The sequence below is a fragment of the Chiloscyllium plagiosum genome, unplaced genomic scaffold (genome assembly GCF_037043375.1).
Source record: "Chiloscyllium plagiosum isolate Xiang-an unplaced genomic scaffold, Cpla_swu_hap1 HiC_scaffold_25, whole genome shotgun sequence".
In the NCBI taxonomy this organism is placed as follows: Eukaryota; Metazoa; Chordata; class Chondrichthyes; order Orectolobiformes; family Hemiscylliidae; genus Chiloscyllium; species Chiloscyllium plagiosum.
The window spans coordinates 51,375,581-51,400,071 of record NW_028270163.1 but is presented as its reverse complement, the minus strand read 5'-3'; the positions used below and the strand labels follow the sequence as shown (position 1 = coordinate 51,400,071).

Below are 24,491 nucleotides of genomic sequence, written 5' to 3'. Positions count from 1 at the left end.
GGAAAGGGACATCATGCTTGACCGATCTGTTAGAGTTCTTTGAGAAAGTAACAAGTACTATGGATAAAGGGAAACAAGTGAAGGTCTTGTACTTAGATTTCCAGAAGTTATTTGATAAAGTGCCATATAAAATGCTATTGCATAAAATAGTTTATAGTGTATGGGATAACATATTAGAATGGATCGAAGCTTGACTAGCTAACTGGAAAAAAATGGACACTTCACTGGTTGGACAGATGTAATGAATTAGAGATTAGTGCCAGGGTCTCAACTGCTTACAATTTATATCCATGGCTTGGATAAAGAAACCAAAGTTCTGGTTGCTATGTTTGCTGATGACACAAAAATAGGTAGGAAAGCAGATTATGAAGAGGACATAAAAAGGCTACAAAGGTTGAATGAGCAAAGATCTGGCTAATGGAATATAAATGGAAAAATGTGTAATTATCCATTTTGCCAAAAAGAATAAAAAAGCATATAATCTAAATGGTTAGATATTACAGAGCTCTGAAATTCAGTGGGAACTGAATGTCCTGGTGCACGAATCACAACAGATTAGTGTGCAGTTTCAGCAAGTAATTAGGAGAGTCGATGGAGTGTGTAAAACAAATAAAAAAATGAATACAAAAGTTGGGAGGTAATGCAGCAGGGCAAAATATACAGGGCATCGGTGAGACCACATGTGAGACACGTACAGAGCTGGTCTCCTTATTTAAGGAATAATTCAAATGCAGTAGAAGCAGTTCAGAGATGTTTCACTGGAGAAATATATGCAATTGGAAGGTTGTCTTATGAATTAAGGTTAGACTTGCTAAACCTGTATATATTTGAGTTTGGAAGAGCACAGATGACTTGATTGAAACATGCCAGATCCTGAGGGGTCTTGACACAGTATGTGTGGAAAAAGATGTTCCTCTTGTGGGTGAATCTAGAACTAGAGGTCACTGCTTAAAAATAATAGGTAGCCATTGAAGACAGTGATGCATAGCATCTTTTTATCACAGAGAGCCCAGTGTCTTTGGAACTCATCTTAGAAAGGCACTAGAAGTCTTTGAATATTTTCAGGCAGAGGTAGATAGATTTTTGATACACAAAAGAATGAAAGGTTTATGGGGACTAGGCAGGAAAATGGAGTAATCAGATTAGCCATAATTCTATTTAATGGTGGAGTCAGCTTGAGGGGCCAAGTGTTCCTAGTTCCTCTGTTCACAGGAGGAGTCTTTCCTATGGTCTGAGTCTAGTAGTTTCTGCAAAACATTAGTACCTGTACATACTATTCCGTTAGCTAGTACCTCTCTCTTTGGTACACAGTGATGCTGCTCTCCACTCAGAATTTAGCTCATAACTGCTGATGTCAATGATGCATAATCATTTCCACCATTCTATCATTACTCCACAATTAATACATTACTGTTTGTGGGATTTGCTGTGTATTAGATGACAATCTCACTTCCTACATTACATCAGTGACATAGGCTCCAAAAGGTACTTCACTGATTATAAAGTGCTTTGGCAATTGCTGAAGGATTTAAAAATAAACTATATATCTTTCCTTTTATTCAATGCTATCAGTTATTTGGTTCATTTTTTACAGTACCTGTAACTGTTATGAATGTGGAAGCACTTTCCTCCCTTTGACTTTCTGCTTCCACTTTACAACTGTAGTATCCAGAATGTGAGGGTCGAGCCGATTGGATTAGATATTGAGATTCTTGCGCCTGAATTGTAACAATTTTCAGCAGGGCATCTTGTGTCTGTCCCTTATAGAATAAGTATGAAATCTGAGGTGATTGACCAGAAAGTGTCAGGATATCCACAGAACAAGTCAGGGTAATGTTGCTTCCTTCTTTAATGCCACCAGCATCTGTAGGATTATATTTTAGTTTTACACTGTTTATAATCACACCTGAGAGAGAAGAACAGATGCAGAAATTAAGTTCAATTTGTGCAACATTTTTACCCTGTACTATCTGCACAGAAACCATTGTTAAGAGAACATTGTGTATTTATTTCTGGTTACATATTTTAGAGAGATTCTTCAGAAAGTTTGAGCTTCACTGCAACAATCAGACTGCTAACTCAATTCACAAAAAGTAAAAAAACTACAGATGCTAACATTCTGAAACATATATTATACGTTAGGTTAGTCTAGCTGAGAGACTATTATTGGCTGATATTCCCCATTTTTAGTTGACACGTTTTATCCAGTAAGATTCAGAGCACACAGTCCATGAGTGACATTTTCCATGCAGTGTCAAAGACCCTTACCATTCATCTTATCTGAGCCCTCGTGATTTTATAAATTTCTCTACAACCAATGCTCCAGTGAGGAAAAATCCCAGCCTATCCAGCCTCTCCTTATAACCAAAACCTCGAGTCCTGGCAATATCCTGGTAAATTTTTTCTGAACCAATTTAATGATATCCTTCCTATAGCAGAGCAACCAGAACTGTGCACAGTATTCCAGATCAGGCCTCACCAACATCCTGTACAACCTCAACATAACAATCCCACTCGTATAATCAGTGGTCTGAGCAATGAAGGGAAGTTAAATGCCTTTTTTTAGTAAATATTTTTATTGAGAAGAAGATTTTGAATTTTTTACAGAAAATATAAAATTACTACAAAATAATAGAACAATCTTGCAATATAACAACAATAACAGTAAACAAACTACTCCACAAACAATTTAGGAGAAAGAAAAGGCTACACAAACTACAATTCAATAAATAACTAATTCAAAACAAAAAGAAACTAAATGAAACTGAGTTGAACAGTTAAAGGCAAATTAAATTAAATTACGTTAAGTTACAACACTCAGCGCAATCCCACCAAAGCTTCCCATCACCAGGAGCATCAGTTGGCATACCCATATTTGTTCAGAATTCCTCCTCCCAGGGGCTTCCAGGCTGGCAGACACAGCTCTCATGGTTACACAGAGGCTCTAACCAATATAGGCAATAGCTCCGCTTGTATATAGTTCAAAAAGGGCCGCCACATCCTAAAATAAAGTTCCTTTTTCTGGTGCCCCATACTTGTAAGGAAGTCCAGGGGGATGTGCTCCATAACTAACCTACGCGATCCCGAGAGTCCCTGGGGATTCTCTGACACCCAGCTCATCAGAATGTTCTTCCTCGCACAGAATGAAAGAATACTCAGCAATTTCTTCCCAGGCACGTCCAAAGAGGGGAGATTCGGCAAACCCAGGAGGAGGGTCACCTGATCTACCTTGGTTCCCAAGATCCCTTCCAAAACACCCGCTAAAGCTCCCCAATACCTATGAAGCTTGTGGCATGACCACAAATAATGAGTAAGAGTACAAACATCTATTTTACATTTGGGGGACATTGGTAATGCCCCTGTCTTAAATTTCGCAGGCCACTCCAGTGCCAAATGGACTCTGTAGAGTACCTTCAAGTGCATAGCCTGCATCTTATTGCAAATCAAAATCTTCCTTACATTCTCCCAAATATCCTCCCACTCCCCTGGTGAGATCTCTATCCCCAATTCCTGAGGCGAGATTCCACACAGCCGCTCAATGTCCTTTGGGACACTACCTCCTAATAAGTGACAGAGTGTGCTGACCAAGAGAGTGTCTGTGGACCAAAACACTCTCCTCCCATATTTGACTAACCATTAATGTAGAGTTTTTCTGAATAAAGTCCCTAATCTAAAAGTAACTAAAGAGGTCCCTCCAAGATAGCTCATATTTCTGACTCTGCTGCTCGAAAGACATTATGACCTCCCCTTCAAATAAATCTCCCAAACAGGAAGCTCCTCTGGACTCCCAGAGCCTAAAGCTGGAATCCGTCGATCCCAGCCGGAATCCTGGCATCCCTACTATGGGAGTAAAAGGGGAGCTTTTTTGTAAATTGCCCTCACCTTGTTGCACTATTCTCCATGCTTTAAGGACAATCGGACTTCTGCAATGGTCCATAGCAATCCTCAACTTTTGTCCATGAACAACAGATAAATGAGGAGACATTTTGCCTGGGAGGCCTTGGTGTCCAGCTAAATTGACAGTGGGTCCTGGCAGGCCCAGTCAGCCACATAGGATAGCAGGGAACTTAGTTAGTTTTTCTTAAAGTCTGGAAGACCCACATGCCCCAAACCCTGCAGAAGCTACAATTTGGCGAGCTTAATAAAAGGCTGCCTGTGACGCCAGATAAAAGAGCCAAGCCAACTGTTAAGCCTCCGTAGTGCTTGCCTGTGCAGCATCAAAGGGAGCATTTGCAAGAGGTATAATATATGAGGAAGATCATTTATTTTAACCAGAGCTAATCTACCCAGCCAAGATATTAGAAGATCCTCCCAGCACTGAAGGTCCTGTCTTATTTCCTCTAGCAACTGCACAAAGTTAGCTTTATGTAACTGGTCGAAGGTCGGGGAGCTAAAAATGCCTAAATACAGGAAACCTTCCTGTGACCACCCGAAAGGGAATTGGATTCTACCCCCAAGATTGGGTACTCCAGTAAGACCCCCAACAGGCATGGCTTCCAATTTTGTAAAGTTGATTTTGTACCCCGAGAAAGAGCCAAATCAACTGTATTAAAAGGGGCACAGGTATCGTCAGGTTAGTTAGAAAGAGAAGAACATCATCTGCGTGATCTTATGCCTGCCTGACCCCACCTCTGGGGCAGTTATATTGGGGTCCCTCTGGGTGGCCTCTGCCAATGGCTCAATCACCAATGTAAATAGTAACGGTGAGTGGGGGCACCCTTGTTGGCTGCCTCTGCCTCTGCCAATGCTAAAATTGTCAGACCTTATACCATTAATGAGAACTGCTGCTTTAAGATCAGTATATAACACTGCCGCCCACCTGGCAAAAACCCCTCCAAGGACAAACCACTCCTGGACATAAACGAGGTATAGCCATTCCACCCGGTCAAATGCTTTCTCCGGATCCAGGGAGACTACCAAGCCCAGAGTCGATCCTTGCTGGCACATCTGGACCATATTTAGCACTATCCTAATATTATTAGAGGGACTGTGACTCCTAATATATCCTTTCTGGTCCTCCTTTACGATGGAGGGCAACGTCAGCCTCAACATCAGCATTTTTGACAAAATTTTAAAGTCCACATTTAATAATGGGCCTATACGAAGTGCAATCCTCTGGGGCTTTCCCTCTCTTGAGAATAAGAGAAATATTTGCTTCTCTCAGAGAGGATGAGAGGCAGTCCTGTTGTACGAGTATTTGTTTATATCCAACATTGGCCCGGTCAGCATGTCTATAAGCCCCTTATAAAGCTCACTCCAAAATCCATCTGGACCGGGCACTTTGCCACTCTGGATCTGCCTCACCACCTCCTTGGATTGTCAGAGGGGCATTCAAAAGAGACGCTTGCTCTGAAGTTACAGCTGGGAGGTCCAAGGTCTTAAAAAAGGACTCCATCTTTGCCAAACTGTCCTCACAGCCCTCCGACTGATAAAAACCAGAGTAGAACTTCGTGAATGCTGTGTTAATCTTTTTGGAATCACAGGTGATAGTACCAGCACACCCTCCAATGGATGTGATAGATTGAGGGGGCACTCTTCTTTCTGGCCAAGTATGCAAACTACCTACTTGGTTTGTCACCATACTCGAATAACCTCTGTTTTGCAAAGGAAATCTCCCTCTTTCTGTCTGGGTGAGCGCATCATTCAAAGTAGCCCAGAGGGCTGTAATCCGCTGCAATTTAGTTTCAGACAGTCTGTCAATCTATGTTGTTTCGGCTGCCTTCAGCCAAGCCTTGAGCAAATGCTGCTGCTCTCCCCTCTGCCGCTTCCGAGTCGCCAAGTAAGAAATAATCAAACCCCTTACTTAGGCCTTGGTAATCTCCCAGAGCACCGACGAATTACTGGCCATACCCGAATTAATGTCCCAGAAAATTTTAAACTCCCATGAAAAATACTCAATGAACTTGCTATCCTTCACAAGGAAAGGATCCACGTGCCAACACCGCAAGCCTGTCCCATCGGCACCGACCTTAACCTCCATGTACACTGCCCCATGATCGGAAATGGCTATGTTCTCAATTCTGCAGGACAACACCGAATTCAAAAAGGTCGAGGGGGCAAAAAACAGCAATCCTAGTATAGCATTTACGTTGGTTAGAAAAAAAAGGTGAAGTCCCTACTCTCAGGGTGAAGACATCTCCACACATCCACCACCAACTCCAGTTCCCTGTTCAGGTCCACCAGCTGCCTGGATTGCGGAGATATCGTCGCGGGACTCCTAGGTATCCTTTCCGCCTCAGGGTCCACAAGTGGTTAAAGTCTCCTCCTATAATTGTATGATGCGCCCGAAGGACCATCAATCTGGAGAGTGCATCCGGGAAAAATTTGAGGCGGGGGGAGGTGTGCCGGGGGGAGGGGAGCGCAATATACATTCAAGATCCCATGTTCCTCTCCATGTATTAAAGCTTCATTTGGTCTAACAACTGAAATGTCTTAATTTGGTCTAACAACTCCTCTGCTTTTCGAATTAAAGGATGAAGAAAACATCAGGCCGAACCCACTCTGCTCTAACTTTAAGTGCTCCTTATTGGTTACATGTGTTTCTTGCAGCAAGGCCACATTGACCCTTTCCTTTCTAAGGATTGAAAGTATCTTTTTTGTCTTAATCGGTGAATGACTCCCGTTAATGGTCCAGGTGCACCCATTTAAATGAGTGGCTAGCCATAGCCATCCAAAGCAGCCCGTGACTCCCAGGAGGAAGAACCCTACTCATAGTGTGCCGTGTGAAAACAGTAAGCCTTGAAATTACAACTACAAAAACTACCAAATCAAAACTTCTAACAATTACTTCTGCAATGACCCAACATATAAAACAACTCAGAGGTGACTTCCCCCCCACCTTGCTCATAGGGGGCGCTCATACAACCCACGAACCCCTCAATACTCCTTCCGGCTGGAGCCACACCCCAAACCCAGACAAAACAAAATACAAAAAAAGTCACATGTGTATAACAACAAGAAAATTAAAAGTGGGCACTCAACCCACCCCAGACATAGTTTGACTCTAGGCAGTCCGGGTGAAAAACAGAAGAGCCCCCTCCACCCCACCACACCCTCCCGGTACTAAGAGAAATGAAAAGGGAATGATAGAAAAAAAAGGCTAACGGGAGGGGAGAACGAAGGGAGAGGAGAGAGTAAAAGAAAAAGGGAGACCCCCACATATTAGAAAGACAAAACCAAGTAAACCAGGCAAACTACAGGAAATAAAAACCAAAGCAAACACTATTGTCCACATCATTTGAGCCAGCCGGTCTATTATAAGGTTGCAGGAAGTTGTTTGCCTTTTCTGATTAATCAAAATTAAACACGGACCCTCTGTGGCTGAAATGTAATATTGCCGGATATCTTACAGAGTACTGAATATTCAAGTCCCTCAGCCTCCTTTTTACCTCAATAAAAGGCCTTCCTGTCATGGATCACGACCGCAGAAAAGTCTTGAAAAATATAATTCTTGATTGTTTATATATCAGAGCCTGTGGATCCTACCCCAATGCTCTAAAAGCTTCCAGCACCATTTGTTTATCTCTATAATGCTGGAGTCACACTGGGACCAGGCAGGGGCACTGTTCCAATCTGGACCTGCACACTGCGACCTGGTGGGCCCACTCCACCCGCATCCGGCTTGCCCCGACTTCCAGCTTCAAACACTGTGGGAGCCATTGCTCCAAGAAGCTGATAAGCTGGCCTTCTTCTTCCTGTTCCGGCAGCCTGATCAGGCGGATATGCTTCCGATGGCCTTGATTTTTGAGGTCAGCGATCTTCTCTACCAAGGCCCGTACTTGCCGTTCCAGGCCCTGAACCTGGCCCCCACGGAGGATTCCGCCATGGTTTTGGGAGCCGTGGCCTGCTGCTCCACCTCCACGATGCGCTGCCTGAGTCACTGGATCTCCTGGTCATGTTTCTGCAGAATGGCTGAGATCGGTTCCAACCTGGTTCGGGTCTCCTCCATCGCTGAATCAATCTTCTCTCGGAGTTTTACGAATTCCAAGATCAGGCTCTGCTCCACAGGTAGGACCCCAGAGTGATCAAGGAGGCCGACCCCGCAGCCACAAGTGTGTCCTGTACTGTCGGGTAGTGCCCTACTTGTTATGATCCTCATGGTCCTTTTTCCTTAGTCTTTTTTTTACTTACCTTTGAAAAAAGAACCACTGAAACTAATAAATAGCCGTTGTAGGGTCTAGAACCAGTGAATTGCACCACAATGGGAAGAAAGGGAGTTGCACTTTCTCTGGGACTTTAGGCAGAGCCCAACAGGACAGACCTACTGGATCACCGCCATCTTGGATCTCCCTAAACGCCTTTTTAACCACCCTGTCTACTGTAGTGAGCATGTACCTTCCGTGCACATCAATAGATTTGCAAAATCAAAGGAACTTCTGGAAGATGACTGCCACATTCTCTTGCATGGCTTGGCACTTCACAGATGTTCTACCTGAATTAAGACTTTTTAAGTATTGATGGAACTGTGATTATTAGATTTAGTCACTGTCAAACTAAATAATCAAGCAGTGAAAATAAAGGTAATAATTAGAAATGATGGGTTACCCAGCGTTAACATTTCAGGTCTGCCTGAACAGGACCAGAAAGTCCCTGTGAAGCTGCGGGAACAGCTGGTGGATCAGTCTTGTCAAATAGTGAACTTTAGAAAGTTGCCACCCAGGTAAATAGTGCGGTGAAGAAGGCATATGGCGTACTGGCTTTTATTGGTAGAGGAATTGAGTTCCGGAGTACTGAGGTCATGTTGCAGTTGTATAAGACTCTGGTGCGGCCGCATCTGGAGTATTGTGTGCAGTTTTGGTCGCCATACTATAGGAAGGATGTGGAGGCACTGGAACGGGTGCAGAGGAGGTTTACCAGGATGTTGCCTGGTATGGTAGAAAGATCGTATGAGGAAAGGCTGAGGCACTTGGGGTTGTTTTCATTGGAGAAAAGAAGGTTTAGGGCTGACTTGATAGAGGTGTACAAGATGATTAGGGGTTTAGATAGGGTCGACAGTGAGAATCTTTTTCCACGTATGGAGTCAGCTATTACAAGGGGACATAGCTTTAAATTAAGGGGGGGTAAGTATAGGACAGATGTTAGGGGTAGGTTCTTTACTCAACGAGTCGTGAGTTCATGGAATGCCCTGCCAGTAGCAGTGGTGGACTCTCCCTCATTATGGGCATTTAAGCGGGCATTGGATAGGCATATGGAGGATAGTGGGCTAATGTAGGTTAGGTGGGCTTGGATCGGCGCAACATCGAGGGCCGAAGGGCCTGTACTGCACTGTATTCTTCTATGTTCTATGTTCTATCATTTGGAGGTAATGACTTACAGGCAACAGTTCTGAGAGTCAACTGATCAGTTTATCAGTAATGTAACAGTGATAAGGGTTGGGATTGTGGTTTTGCAGAGGCTGAGCTGTCTGAGGAGATAATAGGATTTCACCACCAAAGCTTCTAAAAAAAGATTGTTGGAGAAGAGAGAAGTTGCAACATTAACACACTGCTGCAAGATGGCAGGATGTATGAAACCATTGCAGGTGGCCTGTAACATCTGCAAGCATTATGTGCAGCTACTGGTATTGACATGATAGCCAGAATATAAACAGTAAGCAAGTTTGCGGAAAATGTGTCTGCTGCACCTATTGCAAAGTTGTTCTATGTTCCAAGTTCTTGAAAGAAATGTCTATGCAAAAAACACGGTTCCAGAGCTGCAATCCCAGGGTACAATAGGATGCAAGCAAACAAATACACCATGTTGGTGACAACACCGAGTGTGAGCATGTATATAAGGCCTGGATCCAGTTGCAGCTCTTCCAGGGGTGCCTCATGAACAGGTTGATTAGAAAATATTAGAAGGATGGCTTGTCACAATACTTGAGATAACAGACACTTTCAGATACTGTTAGCCATTCAGAGATGAAATAGGTACTTCAAGAGACGTAATTTTTAAAGTGAAGCAAGGGCTTCTACCTGAAACTCTTTGCACAAGATTTCAACACACTTCTAAGACAAGAACACCCAAGTGAAAAGTCTAGATCTCAGGAAGGTTATGCAACCATGAGATCTGGGGGAATTGTCAATAGACAATTGTCTGTGTAATACAGACTCGCAAACTTGTAAATTCTTCAGTTCTTATTTCTACATAAATAATTTGCAGCTACTCTAATGAACATGTCTTTTTATTCTTAATGCATGTGATTTTACCTTTGGAAAAAAATTGATGTTTTAATATTAGCTTAAAGAGTGAATACATTACTAGACCAGTAACCAGGATGTAGACCATGTGACCAATAGTCACAGTCAATTCAGGTTCCAGTAAAGATGTGTAACTATATTTTTTTGTGACTACAAGTATTTAACTCCTGTATCAAATCTATCAGATGCGTAAACATACCTACAATCTTTATATGAATTGAACCTATGTCATTTACAAATTCTGTGAAGAGATTGGCAACTTTGCATGAGGAAAATACATGAACAAAATCCATTCCACCTTATCTCTCAGTCATTCTTCAACTTTGCAGATGTAATTTGTTAGGGGGCTTCATGACTCTCCCTGAACGTGTTCTTATTGAACTTGGAAGATCAGTCTTGTTTTTTTGTTACTCTTGATTCTTCAGTTGGACGTCTCAGATGGCCAAGTGCATTTTCTCCATTTCATGACATCTGTGTGATCTTCACGAAGTTTTACAAAGATATTTTTGCCGAGAATGAAACTGGAACAACTAACCTCTAGTAAGGCTATAAACCACATTAAAGTCTTGATAAAAGATTTTCATGGCTACACCAAAATGGCCATTTTAGTCAAACCAAGGAGCTAATTTTCATTTAGGTGACTGAAACTAATTATATCACCAGTTACTTTGTCTGCAGCACACTTTATAGAGAAAGCTTTATAGAGAAAGCTTTATAGAGAAAGCTTTATAGAGCTTTATCCTATTTATCTGAACATTCTTGTGATGAGCAAACAGTTGGAAACAGTATATTAAAGTTGAATCACTTGGGGCGAGGAAGTCATGGCTAAAACAAGTTGTTTAGATATAAGCTCAGCAAAGCTCCATTCGCAATAAACTACTGATTCTGAAGCTCCTGATCAGAATTGGATAGAAACCATGTGACCAGTCAAACTTGGTTTGTGGTCACTGAGGACAGTGTTTTGCTGAAGAGCACCAGCAACTTCAAGAGGAAGCCATTGAGGATGGCACACTATCTGCTGAATTTGATTATTTCTACATTCTGCAAGCAGACAGAGAACTATTAAATGTGGATTTCAATGCCCAAAACAGATTTTTGAAAAGATGTTATTGGCTGTGAACTTAATCTGCAGGTGAAGATCAAAACCTTTGGATAGCTACAACCAGTCACTATATCTAGGGAACATTCACTTAGAACATAGAACATAGAACAATACAGCGCAGAACAGGCCCTTCGGCACTCAATGTTGTGCCAACCTGTGAACTATTCTCAGCCCATCCCCCTACACTATCCCAAAATCATCCATGTGCTTATCTAAGGATTGTTTACATCTCCCTAATGTGGCTGAGTTGACTACATTAGCAGGCAGGGCATTCCATGCCCTTACCACTCCCTGCGTAAAGAACTTGCCTCTGACATCTGTCTTAAATCTATCATCCCTCAATTTCTAGTTATGCCCTCTCATACAAGCTGACATCATCACCCTAGGAAAAAGACTTTCACTGTCTACCCTATCTAATCCTCTGATCATCTTGTATGTCTCTATCAAATCCCCCCTCAGCCTTCTTCTTTTCAATGAGAACAGACCCAGCTCTCTCAGCCTTTCCTCATAAGACCTTCCATCCAGACCAGGCAACATCCTGGTAAATCTCCTCTGCACCCTTTCCAATCCTTCCTGTAACGGGGTGACCAGAACTGTACACAATATCCCAAGTGTGGCCGCATCAGCGTTTTGTATAGTTGCAGCATGATATTGCGGTTCCGGAACTTAGTCCCTCTACCAATGAAACCTAACACACCGTATGCCTTCTTCACAGCACTACCCACCTGGGTGGCAACTTTCAGGAATCTATGCACATGGACTCCAAGATTCCTCTGCACATCCACATTACCAAGAATCTTTCCATTGACCCAGTACTCTGCCTTTCTGTTATTCTTCCCAAAGTGCATCACCTCACATTTAGCTGCATTGAACTCCATTTGCCACCTCTCAGCCCAATTCTGCAGTTTATCCAAGTTCTCCTGCAACCTGTAACATTCTTTCAACTGTTCACTACTCCACTGACTTTAGTGTCGTCTGCAAATTTACTAATACATCCACCTATGCCTGCGTCTAAGTCATTTATAAAAATGACAAACAGCAGTGGTCCCAAAACAGATCCTTGTGGCACACCACTAGTAACTGGACTCCAAACTGAATATTTTCCATCAACCACCACGCGCTGCCTTCTTGCAGAAAGCCAGTTTCTAATCCAAACTGCTAACTCACCATCAATTCCATGCCTCTGCATTTTCTCCATCAGCCTACCATGTGGAACCTTATCAAAGGCTTTACTGAAGTCCATGTATACCACGTCAACTGCCCTACCCTCATCTACATGCTTGGTCACCTTCTCAAAAAACTCAATGAGGTTTGTGAGACATGACCTGCCCTTGATGAAACCATGTTGACTATCTGAAATCAAATTGTTGCTTGCTAGATGATTATAAATCTTATCTCTTATAATCCTTTCCAAAACCTTTCCTACAACAGAAGTAAGGCTCACTGGTCTATAATTACCTGGGTCATCTCTGCTGCCCTTCTTGAACAATGGCACATTTGCAATCCTCCAGTCCTCAGGTACTAAACCTGTAGACATTGACGACTCAAATATCAAAGCCAATGGCTCTGCTATCTCCTCCCTAGCTTCCCAGAGAATCCTCGGATAAATCCCATCTGGCCCAGGGGACTTGTCTACTTTCATTCCTTCTAGAATTGATAACCTCGATCCTTTCTAGTCTAATATCTCGTACCTCATTCTTCTTCTCCACAATATTCTCCTTTTCCTGAGTGAACACTAATGAGAAATGTTCATTTAGCACCTCTCCGATCTCTACAGGGTCCATACTCAACTTCCCACTTCTGTCTTTGATTGGCCCTATTCCTACCCTAATCATTCTTTTATTCCTCACATACCTATAGAAATTAGTTTTGCAACTGAACTTTAAGTTCACCGAAGTTATCCTCTTGGCTTTGTAATTAGGTTTTATTTCATGTGTTTGGGTTAAATATTTTTGGGTTTGCATGGCAATTTGGAAGTCAGAACATATTTTTACATTTTTAGTATTTTTACTAGGATGAGTTTTAGCCTAAAAGTATAACCCCTTACTTTGTTAAGCTCAACCTATCTGTCTAGTTCTGTTTAAACCACAAATAAACAGATAGGGAAATGATAAATTGACAAATATATCTTTTCAAACTCATAACCCTTTTGCAATTAAGAGTGAAAACAGAGGATTTATTTAACCCTTCCTTAGCTGGTCAATACAGATGTCTAAGCAAGGTTAACATAACAGCTCTCCTTTTCAATGTAATTTATCTAAATGACTTCAAACTTAAAAAAACAAATTGCTTTTTAAGTTTTGTTTTCTTTTTTATTACTTAACTAACCTGTATCACTATTTTTATTGGTCTGTATAAAGGTCTTCACTCAAATCCTTCTGTTTCTTTAGATACTCCGTTTTCAGGGATAGTATGGACTCCTTATTCTTCCAACTGAAATATATTGCCTCACATTGAAGTTCCTTTGCCAATGACAGAGCAACAACTGCTCATATTTACATAGCCTCTTTAACATAGTAACATTTCACAAAGTGTTTCACAGGGGCATTATTAAATAAATTATGGCACTTGAGACAAATTACAGCAGATGACCAGAAATTAGGCTAAAGAGGTAGGTTTTAACAAGTGTCTTAAAGAGGGAAAATATGGTTGAGAAGGAAAAAAGATTGGAAAGTGAGTTCCAGGATTTAAGGCCTTGGCAGCTGACCACCATGGCCACCAAATAGAGCTGTTCAAGAAGTTGGAATTGTAGTGCAGATCCTGCACTTTTGTTAATGTTTTCCAATATTTTGTCACAGACCTCTACTATGCCAACTATCTCTCTCAATTTTGGGTCATTTGCAAGTTTTGTAATTTTACTTCCCAGATTAATTCCCAAAGATACACTGTGCTTTTCTGTGAAGCTTTGTCAAACATCCTGTGCATTTCTTCTTTTATTATTATTAAAGCACATACAGAATACATGGGAACAATGTATATTCCCTTTTTCCAATTTACAGAGAGCATGTGCTTTCTACAGCATAAACTTTCTTGCACACTCTTTCCATTATTCTCCAGTACAACTTTACAGTGAGAGTTCAGAGAATTGAAGGATTAATGTTAAACATGTTCTTACCTGAAGCCCCCATTGTCTTAATAACGTGAACTGAAACAATGAAAATACAGTAAAAGTTAGGCACAGGAGCTTCAAATCTAAAAGTAAACTTTCATGATTATCCTGAAGATATATATTCTAATTTTAAAATTTCTTTGTGTTAAACTCATAATTAATACAAACTTCCCAAATTAGTGTTAAACTCTCACATTTACTGTGATATTCAGTTTAGCTTTACCATGTTCTTTGTGGAATACTGATTGTACTGTCACAACTTAAAACATATGTCAGATATTTAGGAGCAATGTATATCCTTTACTTGCACTCCGTGTTCCCCTCCCAATTACATCCTGTTTTCACCACAAGGTTTGTGGCCCAAGCAAGATCCTGCGAGCTTGCTTAAAGGGAGAACTCCCTTTAGAAAAATGTCACCCCAAATTCTGTAATCCTGCATACAATCTAAGCACACTGATATCACATATTCTGTCCCTGATTCTAATGTACACCTCATAGGTTGTGGTTCATGAAAATTGATTAAAGATATATACTTACATAGCAGAATAATCCAAAGGAAAAAGTTTGCTTTCAACATATTTGTTTTGCTGAACAGGGTTGATCTGAAAGAAAGTTGTTTTCTCAGTAATATTACTTAGCTGCAGATAAGCATATGTGTATAAATTACAGCTAGTTTAGATTAGGGTGTTCTTGCCATTACGTCAAAATTTCCTTCCTCATTGAAAGTGGAATCAACAGCGGTAGTACAACATCGTGAAGTATTGCACAGTAGTCAAGCCAAATTGATACCAACCATGCATTAGATCAAATAGAGTCATAGAGTTATACAGCACAGTAACAGATCCTTCAGTCCAACTCATGCAGATATCCTAACTTAATCTCGTCCCATTTGCTCGCACTTGGCCCATATTCCCTCTTAAACCCTTCTGATTCATATACTTATGTTTGGTCAAAGAAGCAGATTTTAATGATTGTCCTCAAGTGAGGCTAAATTTTGTATTCTGCAAGAAAAGAAATTTTTTGGTTAGATTAGAAAGATAGGAGACAGGATTAACCGGAATAGGCTGGTTTTCTTTGCAGGTATTTGTGATGTATCAGTTTTTCCCAAACCGTTTCTCGATATGACCCCACTTGAGTGATGGAAAATTGCAATCAGCCCAAGTCTCTGAGAGCAGAGGTTGGAGAGAGGGGATCCTCTGGGAGTAGAGGGGAATGGGGTGTTAAGGGATCTCTGACAGCAGGAGAATAGGTAATGGAGGGGGTCAGAGGCCTCTGAGAGCTGGAGGGAGGAAGATGTTTATTCCACAGAGTTTTAATGTAAAACATTCTTACTGTTCTGCTGTTTTTCAGGATGGAAATCAGACCTGGGAATCAGCAAGATAGGAAACTTTGACTGTTCAAAAAAACTGAAAGTAAATGGGCCACACAGCTCTCAGTCAGAACTGCACAGCAACCTGTATTTGTAATTGTAATTTAGTTTAATATGGTTTCTACATTTTTTTAATCAACGTGTTACAGCACACACCTGGAGCAGGTAGGGACTGTATCACAATCCGGTTTGCTGGAGAGGAACTGAACACAGCTCAGCAAAGATCTGCCAAGCTTCAGATAAAGCAACTGCATTAGCGCAAACACACAGAGAGGGCAGGTTTTTAACCGCGGCCTGCCCACTGAAGTGCAAGACTGCTGTTTACCATTGAACAATATTTGAAATGGCCATGGATGGCAACATCAAACTGGTTTGAAAAAGTTCAACTTCAGGCCTGAGTATCCTAGCTAGGCAAGAGTGATCTAGATCTGCAACTTAACTCCGTGAGGTACAGAAGCAGCAGGAGGCCATTTGACACATTGACTTTTATTAGATTACTTACAGTGTGGAAACAAGCCCTTCGGCCTAACAAGTCCACACCGACCCTCCGAAGAACAACCCATCCAGATCCATTCCCCTACATTTATCCCTTCACCTAACACTACGGGCAATTTAGCAAGGCCTATTCACCTAACCTGCACATTTGTGGACTGTGGGAGGAAACCGGAGCACCCAGAGGAAACCCACGCAGACACGGGGAGAATGTGCAAACTCCACATAGACAGTGGCCTGAGGCAGGAACTGAACCCGTGTCTCTGGCACTGTGAGGCAGCAGCGCTAACCACTGAGCCACCGTTCTGCCATTCAATTATATTATGGCTGATCTGATTATCGTCAACTTCACTTACCTGCTTTTTCCACATAACTTTGCTTCCCTTAATTTGTCTAGGTTTTGCCTACTCACATAACCTCTCTATATCCCTCATCAATTGCCTTCCCATATATTTTTGTGTCATTGGTATTCTTGGCTATAGTACACTTACTTTCATCATCCAAGTCCTGATTACATATTGTACATAATTGTAGCACCAGCTCTGATCCAAGTGGCACTGTACTGGTTTCAGGATGTCAGTCTGAAAATTCTCCCCTTACCCTGACCCTCTGTCTTCTATTAATTAACTAATCTTCTATCCATGCAAGGAGACCAGCTCAAATATATTACAGCTCCTGCAACAGCAGCAACACACGCTGCCATCACTATCAGGCTTTACAGAACATATTGTAGTCCTGAAAGAAGACAGCATGTCCCTTGCCCGTTGCTGTACCTCAGTGTTCCCAGTGCTCTAAACAAGAGCCTTAGAGTCATTTGCACAGAAGGAGGCCAATTGGTCCATCGCATCCATTCCAATTCTCTAGAACAGGTGGTTAGCACTGCTGCCTCACAGCGCCAGGGACCTGCGTTTGATTCCAGCCTCGGCCGTCTGTCTGTGTGGAGTTTGTACATTCTCCTTGTGTTTGCGTGGGTTTCCTCTGGGTGCTCTGGCTTCCTCCCACAGTCCAAAGCTGTGTAGGTCAGGTGAATTGGCCAGGTTTCAGGGATGTGTAAGAATAGGTGCATTATTCAGGGGAAATGTGAAAAGTAATAGGGTAGGGGAATGGGTTTGGGTGCAATACTCTTCAGAGGGTCGGTGTGGACTTGTTGGTCCAAATGGCCTGTTTCCACACTGTAGAGATTCGGTGAACAATTAAGTTAATTCCATTCTGCCATTTTTTTCTCTGTTGTTCTGTAACTTATTATCTTCCAGTGCCTATCCAATTTTATTTTGAAATCATTGATTATCCTCCCATTCCATTAGCTTCCTAGGCAGTGAATTTTATGATTACTCACTACACAACAAATTGCTTCCTCACATCCCGCCTATATCTCTTACTTAAAACCATGCATCTATGTCGCTACAATCCTTGTAATAATAAACTTTTCGTTGGTTACTTTATCTAAACTTTATCAGTGGGCGGCACGGCGGCACAGTGGTTAGCACTGCTGCCTCACAGCGCCAGAGACCCGGGTTCAATTCCTGACTCAGGCAACTGACTGTGTGGAGTTTGCACGTTCTCCCCATGTCTGTGTGGGTTTCCTCCAGGTGCTCCGGTTTCCTCCCACAGTCCAAAGATGTGCAGGTCAGGTGAATTGGCCATGCTAAATTGCCCGTACTGTTAGGTAAGGGGTAAATGTAGGGGTATGGGTGGGTTGCTCTTTGGCGGGTCGGTGTGGACTTGTTGGGCCGAAGGGCCTGTTTCCACACTGTAATGTAATCTAATCTAATCTAAACTTGTCATAATCTTCTATATTCATGAATTCTCGTCTCAAAAGCAAACTGCAGCAACACCTCTGAATGGAGATTACAGAGAGTTAGGCAGAAAATTTGAAAGGAGGTCCTCAAGGATTACTCCCAGTGCTACAAGCTAGTGAGGGCAGGAATAGGAGGATAGAGCAGATGAATGCATGGCTGAGGAGCTGGTGTATGGGAGAAGGATTCACAATTTTGGATCATTGGAATCTGTTTTGGGGTAGAGATGACCTGTACAAGAAGGACAGATTGCACCTAAATTGGAAGGGGACTAATATACTGGCAGGTAGATTTGCTAGAACTGCTTGGGAAGATCTAAACAAGTAAGGTGGGGGGGGGGGAACCCAGAGAGATAGTGAGGAAAGAGATCGATCTGAGACTGGTACAGCTGAGAACAGAAGTGAGTCAAACAGTCAGGGCAGGCAGGGACAAGGTAAGACTAATAAATTAAACTGCATTTATTTCAATGCAAGGGGCCTAACAAGGAAGGCAGATGAACTCAGGGCATGGTTAGGAACATGGGACTGGGATATCATAGCAATTATGGAAACATGGCTCAGGGATGGGCAGGACTGGCAGCTGAATATTCCAGGATACAAATGCTACAGGAAGGATAGAAAGGGAGGCAAGAGAGGAGGGACAGTGGCATTTTTGATAAGAGATAGCATTACAGCTGTGCTGAGGGAGGATATTCCCGGAAATACATCCAGAGAAGTTATTTGGGTGGATCTGAGAAATAAGAAAAGGATGATCACCTTATTGGGATTGTATTATAGACCTCCTAATAGTCAGAGGGAAATTGAGAAACAAACTTGTAAGGAGATCTCAGCTATCTGTAAGAATAATAGGGTAGTTATGGTAGGGGATTTTAACTTTCCAAACATCAACTGGGACTGCCATATTGTTAAAGGTTTAGGTGGAGAGAAATTTCTTATGTGTGTACAAGACAATTTTCTGATTCAGTATGTGGATGTACCTACTAGAGAAGGTGCAAAATTTGACCTACTCTTGGGAAATAAGGCAGGGCAGGTGACTGAGGTGTCGGTGGGGGAGCACTTTGGGGCCAGCGACCATAATTCTATTCGTTTTAAAATAGTGATGGAAAAGGATAGACCAGATCTAAAAGTTGAAGTTCTAAATTGGAGAAAGGCTAATTTTGACGGTATTAGGCAAGAACTTTTGAACGCTGATTGGAGGCAGATGTTCGCAGGTAAAGAGACGGCTGGAAAATGGGAAGCCTTCAGAAATGAGATCACGAGAATCCAGAGAAAGTACATTCCTGTCAGGGTGAAAGGGAAGGCTGGTAGGTATAGGGAATGCTGGATGACTAAAGGAATTGAGGGTTTGGTTAAGAAAAAGAAGGAAGCATATGTCAGGTATAGACAGAATAGATCGAGTGAATCCTTAGAAGAGTATAAAGGAAGTAGGAGTGTACTTAAGAGGGAAATCAGGAGGTCAAAACGGGGACATGAGATAGCTTTGGCAAATAGAATTAAGGAGAATCCAAAGGATTTTTACAAATATATTAAGGACAAAAGGGTAACTAGGGAGAGAATAGGGCCCCTCAAAGATCAGCAAGGCGGCCTTTGTGTGGAGCCACAGAAAATGGGGGAGGTACTGAATGAATATTTTGCATCAGTATTTACTGTAGAAAAGGATATGGAAGATATAGACTGTAGGGAAATAGATGGTGACATCTTACAAAATGTCCAGATTACAGAGGAGGAAGTGCTGGATGTCTTGAAATGGTTAAAGGTGGATAAATCCCCAGGACCTGATCAGGTGTACCCCAGAACTCTGTGGGAAGCTAGAGAAGTGATTGCTGGGCCTCTTGCTGAGATATTTGTATCATCGATAGTCACAGGTGAGGTACCGGAAGACTGGAGGTTGGCAAACATGGTGCCTCTGTTTAAGAAGGGCGGTAAAGACAAGCCAGGGAACTATAGACCTGTGAGCCTGACCTCAGTGATGGGCAAGTTGTTGGAGGGAATCCTGAGGGACAGAATGTACATGTATTTGGAAAGGCAAGGACTGATTCGGGATAGTCAACATGGCTTTGTGCGTGGGAAATCATGTCTCACAAACTTGATTGAGCTTTTTGAAGAAGTAACAAAGAAGATTGATGAGGGCAGAGCAGTAGATGTGATCTATATGGACTTCAGTAAGGTGTTCGACAAGGTTCCCCATGGGAGACTGATTAGCAAGATTAGATCTCATGGAATACAGGGAGAACTAGCCATTTGGATACAGAACTGCCTCAAAGGTAGAAGACAGAGGATGGTGGTGGAGGGTTGTTTTTCAGACTGGACACTTGTGACCAGTGGAGTGCCACAAGGATCGGGCCCCCTACTCTTTGTCATTTACATAAATGATTTGGATGCGAGCATGAGAGGTACAGTTAGTAAGTTTGCAGATGACACCAAAATTGGAGGTGTAGTGGACAGCGAAGAGGGTTACCTCAGGGTACAACAGGATCTGGACCAGATGGGCCAATGAGCTGAGAAGTGGCAGATGGAGTTTAATTCAGATAAATGTGAGGTGCTGCATTTTGGGAAAGCAAATCTTAGCAGGACTTATACACTTAATGGTAAGGTCCAAGGGAGTGTTGCTGAACAGAGACCTTGGAGTGCAGGTTCATAGCTCCTTGAAAGTGGAGTCGCAGGTAGATAGGATAGTGAAGAAGGCGTTTGGTATGCTTTCCTTTATTGGTCAGAGTATTGAGTAGAGGAGTTGGGAGGTCATGTTGCGGCTACACAGGACATTGGTTAGGCCACTGTTGGAATATTGCGTGCAATTCGGGTTTCCTTCCTATCGGAAGGATGTTGTGAAACTTGAAAGGGTTCAGAAAAGATTTACAAGGATGTTGCCAGGGTTGGAGGATCTGAGCTACAGGGAGAGGCTGAACAGGCTGGGGCTGTTTTCGCTGGAGCGTCTGAGGCTGAGGGGTGACCTTATAGAGGTTTACAAAATTATGAGGGGCATGGATAGGATAAATAGGCAAAGTCTTTTCCCTGCGGTTGGTGAGTCCAGAACTAGAGGGCATAGGTTTAGTGTGAGAGGGGAAAGATATAAAAGAGACCTAAGGGGCAACATTTTCACGCAGAGGGTGGTACGTGTATGGAATGAGCTGCCAGAGGATGTGGTGGAGGCTGGTACAATTGCAACATTTAAGAGGCATTTGGATGGGTATATGAACAGGAAGGGTTTGGAGGGATATGGGCTGGGTGCTGGCAGGTGGGACTAGATTGGGTTGAGATATCTGGTCGGCATGGACGAGTTGGACCGAAGGGTCTGTTTCCATGTTATACATCTCTATGACTATGACTCTATGACCAGCTCTTTAAACCTAACTTTGTGGTTTAAGCAGAGTGCAGAAGTAAGGTTACAGTTTGCATCCAGTTTGCAGCTTATCTTCAGACTGAACAAGCTAGAACCCAGAGTCTACACCACAATGAACTCAGCTTCCACTACAAGGTCAATTACCTAGAGCCCTACTACTATAAAACCATAAGATTTTGGAGCCGAATTAGGCCATTTGGCTCATGATATCTGCTCTATCATTCAATCTTGGCTGATATGTTTTCCAACCCCATTCTCCCACATTCTCCTTATGACCCTTGATTCCCTTACTAATCAAGAGCCTATCTTTGTCTTAAATACACTCAATGACCTGATCGCCACAGTCTTCTGTGACAATGAGTTCTACAGATTCTCCACCCTCTGGCTCAGTTCTAAAGGGTCATCCCTTCACTCTGAAGTTATACTCTCAGATACTAGTCTGTTGTACCAGTGGAAACATTCATATTTGTTCTTTCCAGTCTGCTCAGTATTCTGTAAATTTCTATCAAATCCCCACGCTCTTATCTTTCTAAATTCCTTCAATGTAAGACCCAGAGTCTTTATCCACTCCTCATATGACAAGCTCTTCATCCCCAAAGTAAATCTCCTCTGGATCCCTTCCAATCTCAACACGTCTTTCCTTAGATATGTAGCCCAAAACTGTGTGCAACATACCAAATGCAGTCTGACCAGAGCCTTATTCAAGCTCAGCAGTCCATCGCTGTTTTTGTATTCTAGCCCTCTCAAAATTAATGCTAACATTGCATTTGACTTCCTAACTGCCAACTGAACTTGCACTTTAACTTTGTACTTGCAAGGACTCCCACGTTCTTTTGTGCTTCAGATTTCCCAAGCCTTTCCCCATTTAGAAAATAATCTATGCCTCCATTCTTCCTACCAAAGTGCACAACCTCATGCATTCACACATTTTGTGTATTGTGTGCAACATTTTGCTCACTCTCCTAGCCTGTCCAAGTCCTTCTGCAACCTCCTCACTTCCTCCACCTATCTTTGCATCATCTACAAACTTAGCAACTATGCCCTCAGTTCATTTGTCCTGATTGTTAATGTATAGTGTGAATAGTTGTGGTTCCAACACTGACCCCTGCAGAACTCTACTAGTCACCAGCTGCCCTTTATCCCCACTTTCTGCCTTCTGCCAGCCAGCCAATCTACGATCCATGCCAGTACCTTGCCCCTAACAACAATGGCTCTTAACTTCTTTAGCAGCACCTTGCCAAAGGCCTTCTAGAAATCCAAATTGATCACATTCTCCTTTATCTAACTTGCTCATTACATCCTCAAAGAATTTGAACAGACTTATCAGGCGTGACCTCCCCTTGACAAAGCCCTACTTTATCAAACACTTCCAAGTACTCTGCAATCTTGTCCTTAATAATGCACTCTAAAACCTTACCAATGATCGAGCTCAGGTTAAACAGCCTATGGTTTCCTGTCTTTCGCCTCTGTTCCTTCTTAAACAGGGGTGTTACACTATCCATTTTTCAGTCCTATTGGAACTTCCCTGTCTCCAGCAATTCCTAAAAGATCACCACCAATGCATCTACTATCTCCTCAGTAACCTCCTTTGGAACTCTGGGGTGTAGTACATCTGGCCTGGGCGATTCATCTACTTGCAGACCATTCAGCTTCCCCAGCATCTTCTCCTTAGTGATGGCCACTACACTCACCTCTGCCCCCGACTCTCTTGAAGTTCTAGTATGTTGCTGTTGTCTTCCGCTGTGAAAACTGAAGTCCCTGTCCAGTTCCTCTACCAGTTCTTTGTTCCCCATTACTACTTCTCCAGCCTCATTTTCCAATGGTCCAATGTCACTCTTACCCTTTTCTTATCTTTTATATATCAAAAAAACTATTGCAATCTCTTTTTGTATTACTAGCTAGCTTACCCTCATATTTCATCTTTTCCCTCGGTAATTTTCACTACATTGCGTGCTTTTCCTTTCGCTCTTACGCTGTCCCTGACATCCCTTGTCAGCGATGGTGGCCTGGTCCTCACCTGAGTATGTTTCTTCTTTCCTGGGGATATATACTGGGGATTTGGAGTTGACCACATCCTCCATGACTGATTGATTCAATGCCACGTGAGATGACCTCACAAATAGAAGGTGGAATCCTCCAGTACCGTACACAGACCTCCTGGTAGACAATCAAACTCTTTGACCATTTGTAGGTGACCAGCCATCAGTCTTTTTCAACAGAATCCTCCTATTGGATCCCACATGAACACTCATACACTTCCACTACAATAATAGGGCCAGCCATGGCAGTTTTTTGATTAGATTAGATTACTTACAGTGTGGAAACAGGCCCTTTGGCCCAACAAGTCCACACCAACCCTCCGAAGAGCAACCCACCCAGACCAATTCCCCTACATTTACCCCTTCACCTAACCACTACAAGCTATTTGGCACAGCCATTCACCTGACCTGCACATCTTTGGACTGTGCGAGGAAACCGGAGCACCCGGAGGAAACCCACGCAGACACGGGGAGAATGTGCAAACTCCACACAGACAGTTGCCTGAGGTGGGAATTGAACTCGGGTTCTGGTGCTGTGAGGCAGCAGTGCTAACCACTGTGCCACCGTGCCGCTCATATTTTCACATCCCTGTAATTATCCCCAGGGATGGGGAGTTATTGTCATGCGCCTCTGCCCATCATTTCTCTTGAAGTTCTTCATAACTCAATGAGGAGGCTGCTGGAAATGGTAAAGACCTAGAATCAGAGAACCATAGAATCCCTACAGTGTGGAAACAGGCCCTTTGGCCCAACAAGTCCACACCGACCCTCTGAACAGTATCCCACCCAGACCCATCCCCCCTACCTTATTACTCTTCATTTACCCCTGACTAATGTACCTAACCTACACATCCTGACCACTCTGGACAATAGCATGGCTAATTCACCCCAACCTGCACATGGTCAATTCACCTGACCTGATGTATCTTTGATCTTTTCGGGGCCAATATATCTCAAACAGGGCATTCATGGACACATAGAAACTCAGAGTAGAAGTAGGTATTCGGCCCTATGACCCTTCAAACCTGCTTGGTCATTCAATGAGATCAATGCTGATCCTCCATCTC

The 24,491-nt window shown here is 42.7% G+C and overlaps 1 protein-coding gene and 1 long non-coding RNA gene across 7 annotated transcripts in view; one reads left to right on the top strand and one right to left on the bottom strand.

Annotated features, from left to right (window-relative positions):
• The window catches only part of LOC122562262 (platelet endothelial cell adhesion molecule-like), a 30,128-nt gene extending 15,026 nt beyond the window's left edge, over nt 1-15,102 (bottom strand). The window contains exons 1-3 of one of the 3 annotated variants that reach the window (XM_088000725.1): nt 14,927-15,102; nt 14,396-14,425; nt 1,598-1,906 (exon numbers count right to left, since the gene is read on the bottom strand). In XM_088000725.1, the coding sequence (XP_087856851.1) occupies nt 1,598-1,906; nt 14,396-14,425; nt 14,927-14,966 (379 nt within the window). In that variant the 5' untranslated portion in view covers nt 14,967-15,102. The remainder of the gene's footprint in view (nt 1-1,597; nt 1,907-14,395; nt 14,426-14,926) is intronic. The other 2 variants (XM_043715033.2, XM_043715032.2) reach the window with 2 other exon arrangements.
• The window catches only part of LOC122562263 (uncharacterized), a 51,626-nt gene that overhangs the window by 12,883 nt on the left and 14,252 nt on the right, over nt 1-24,491 (top strand). The window lies entirely within an intron of this gene.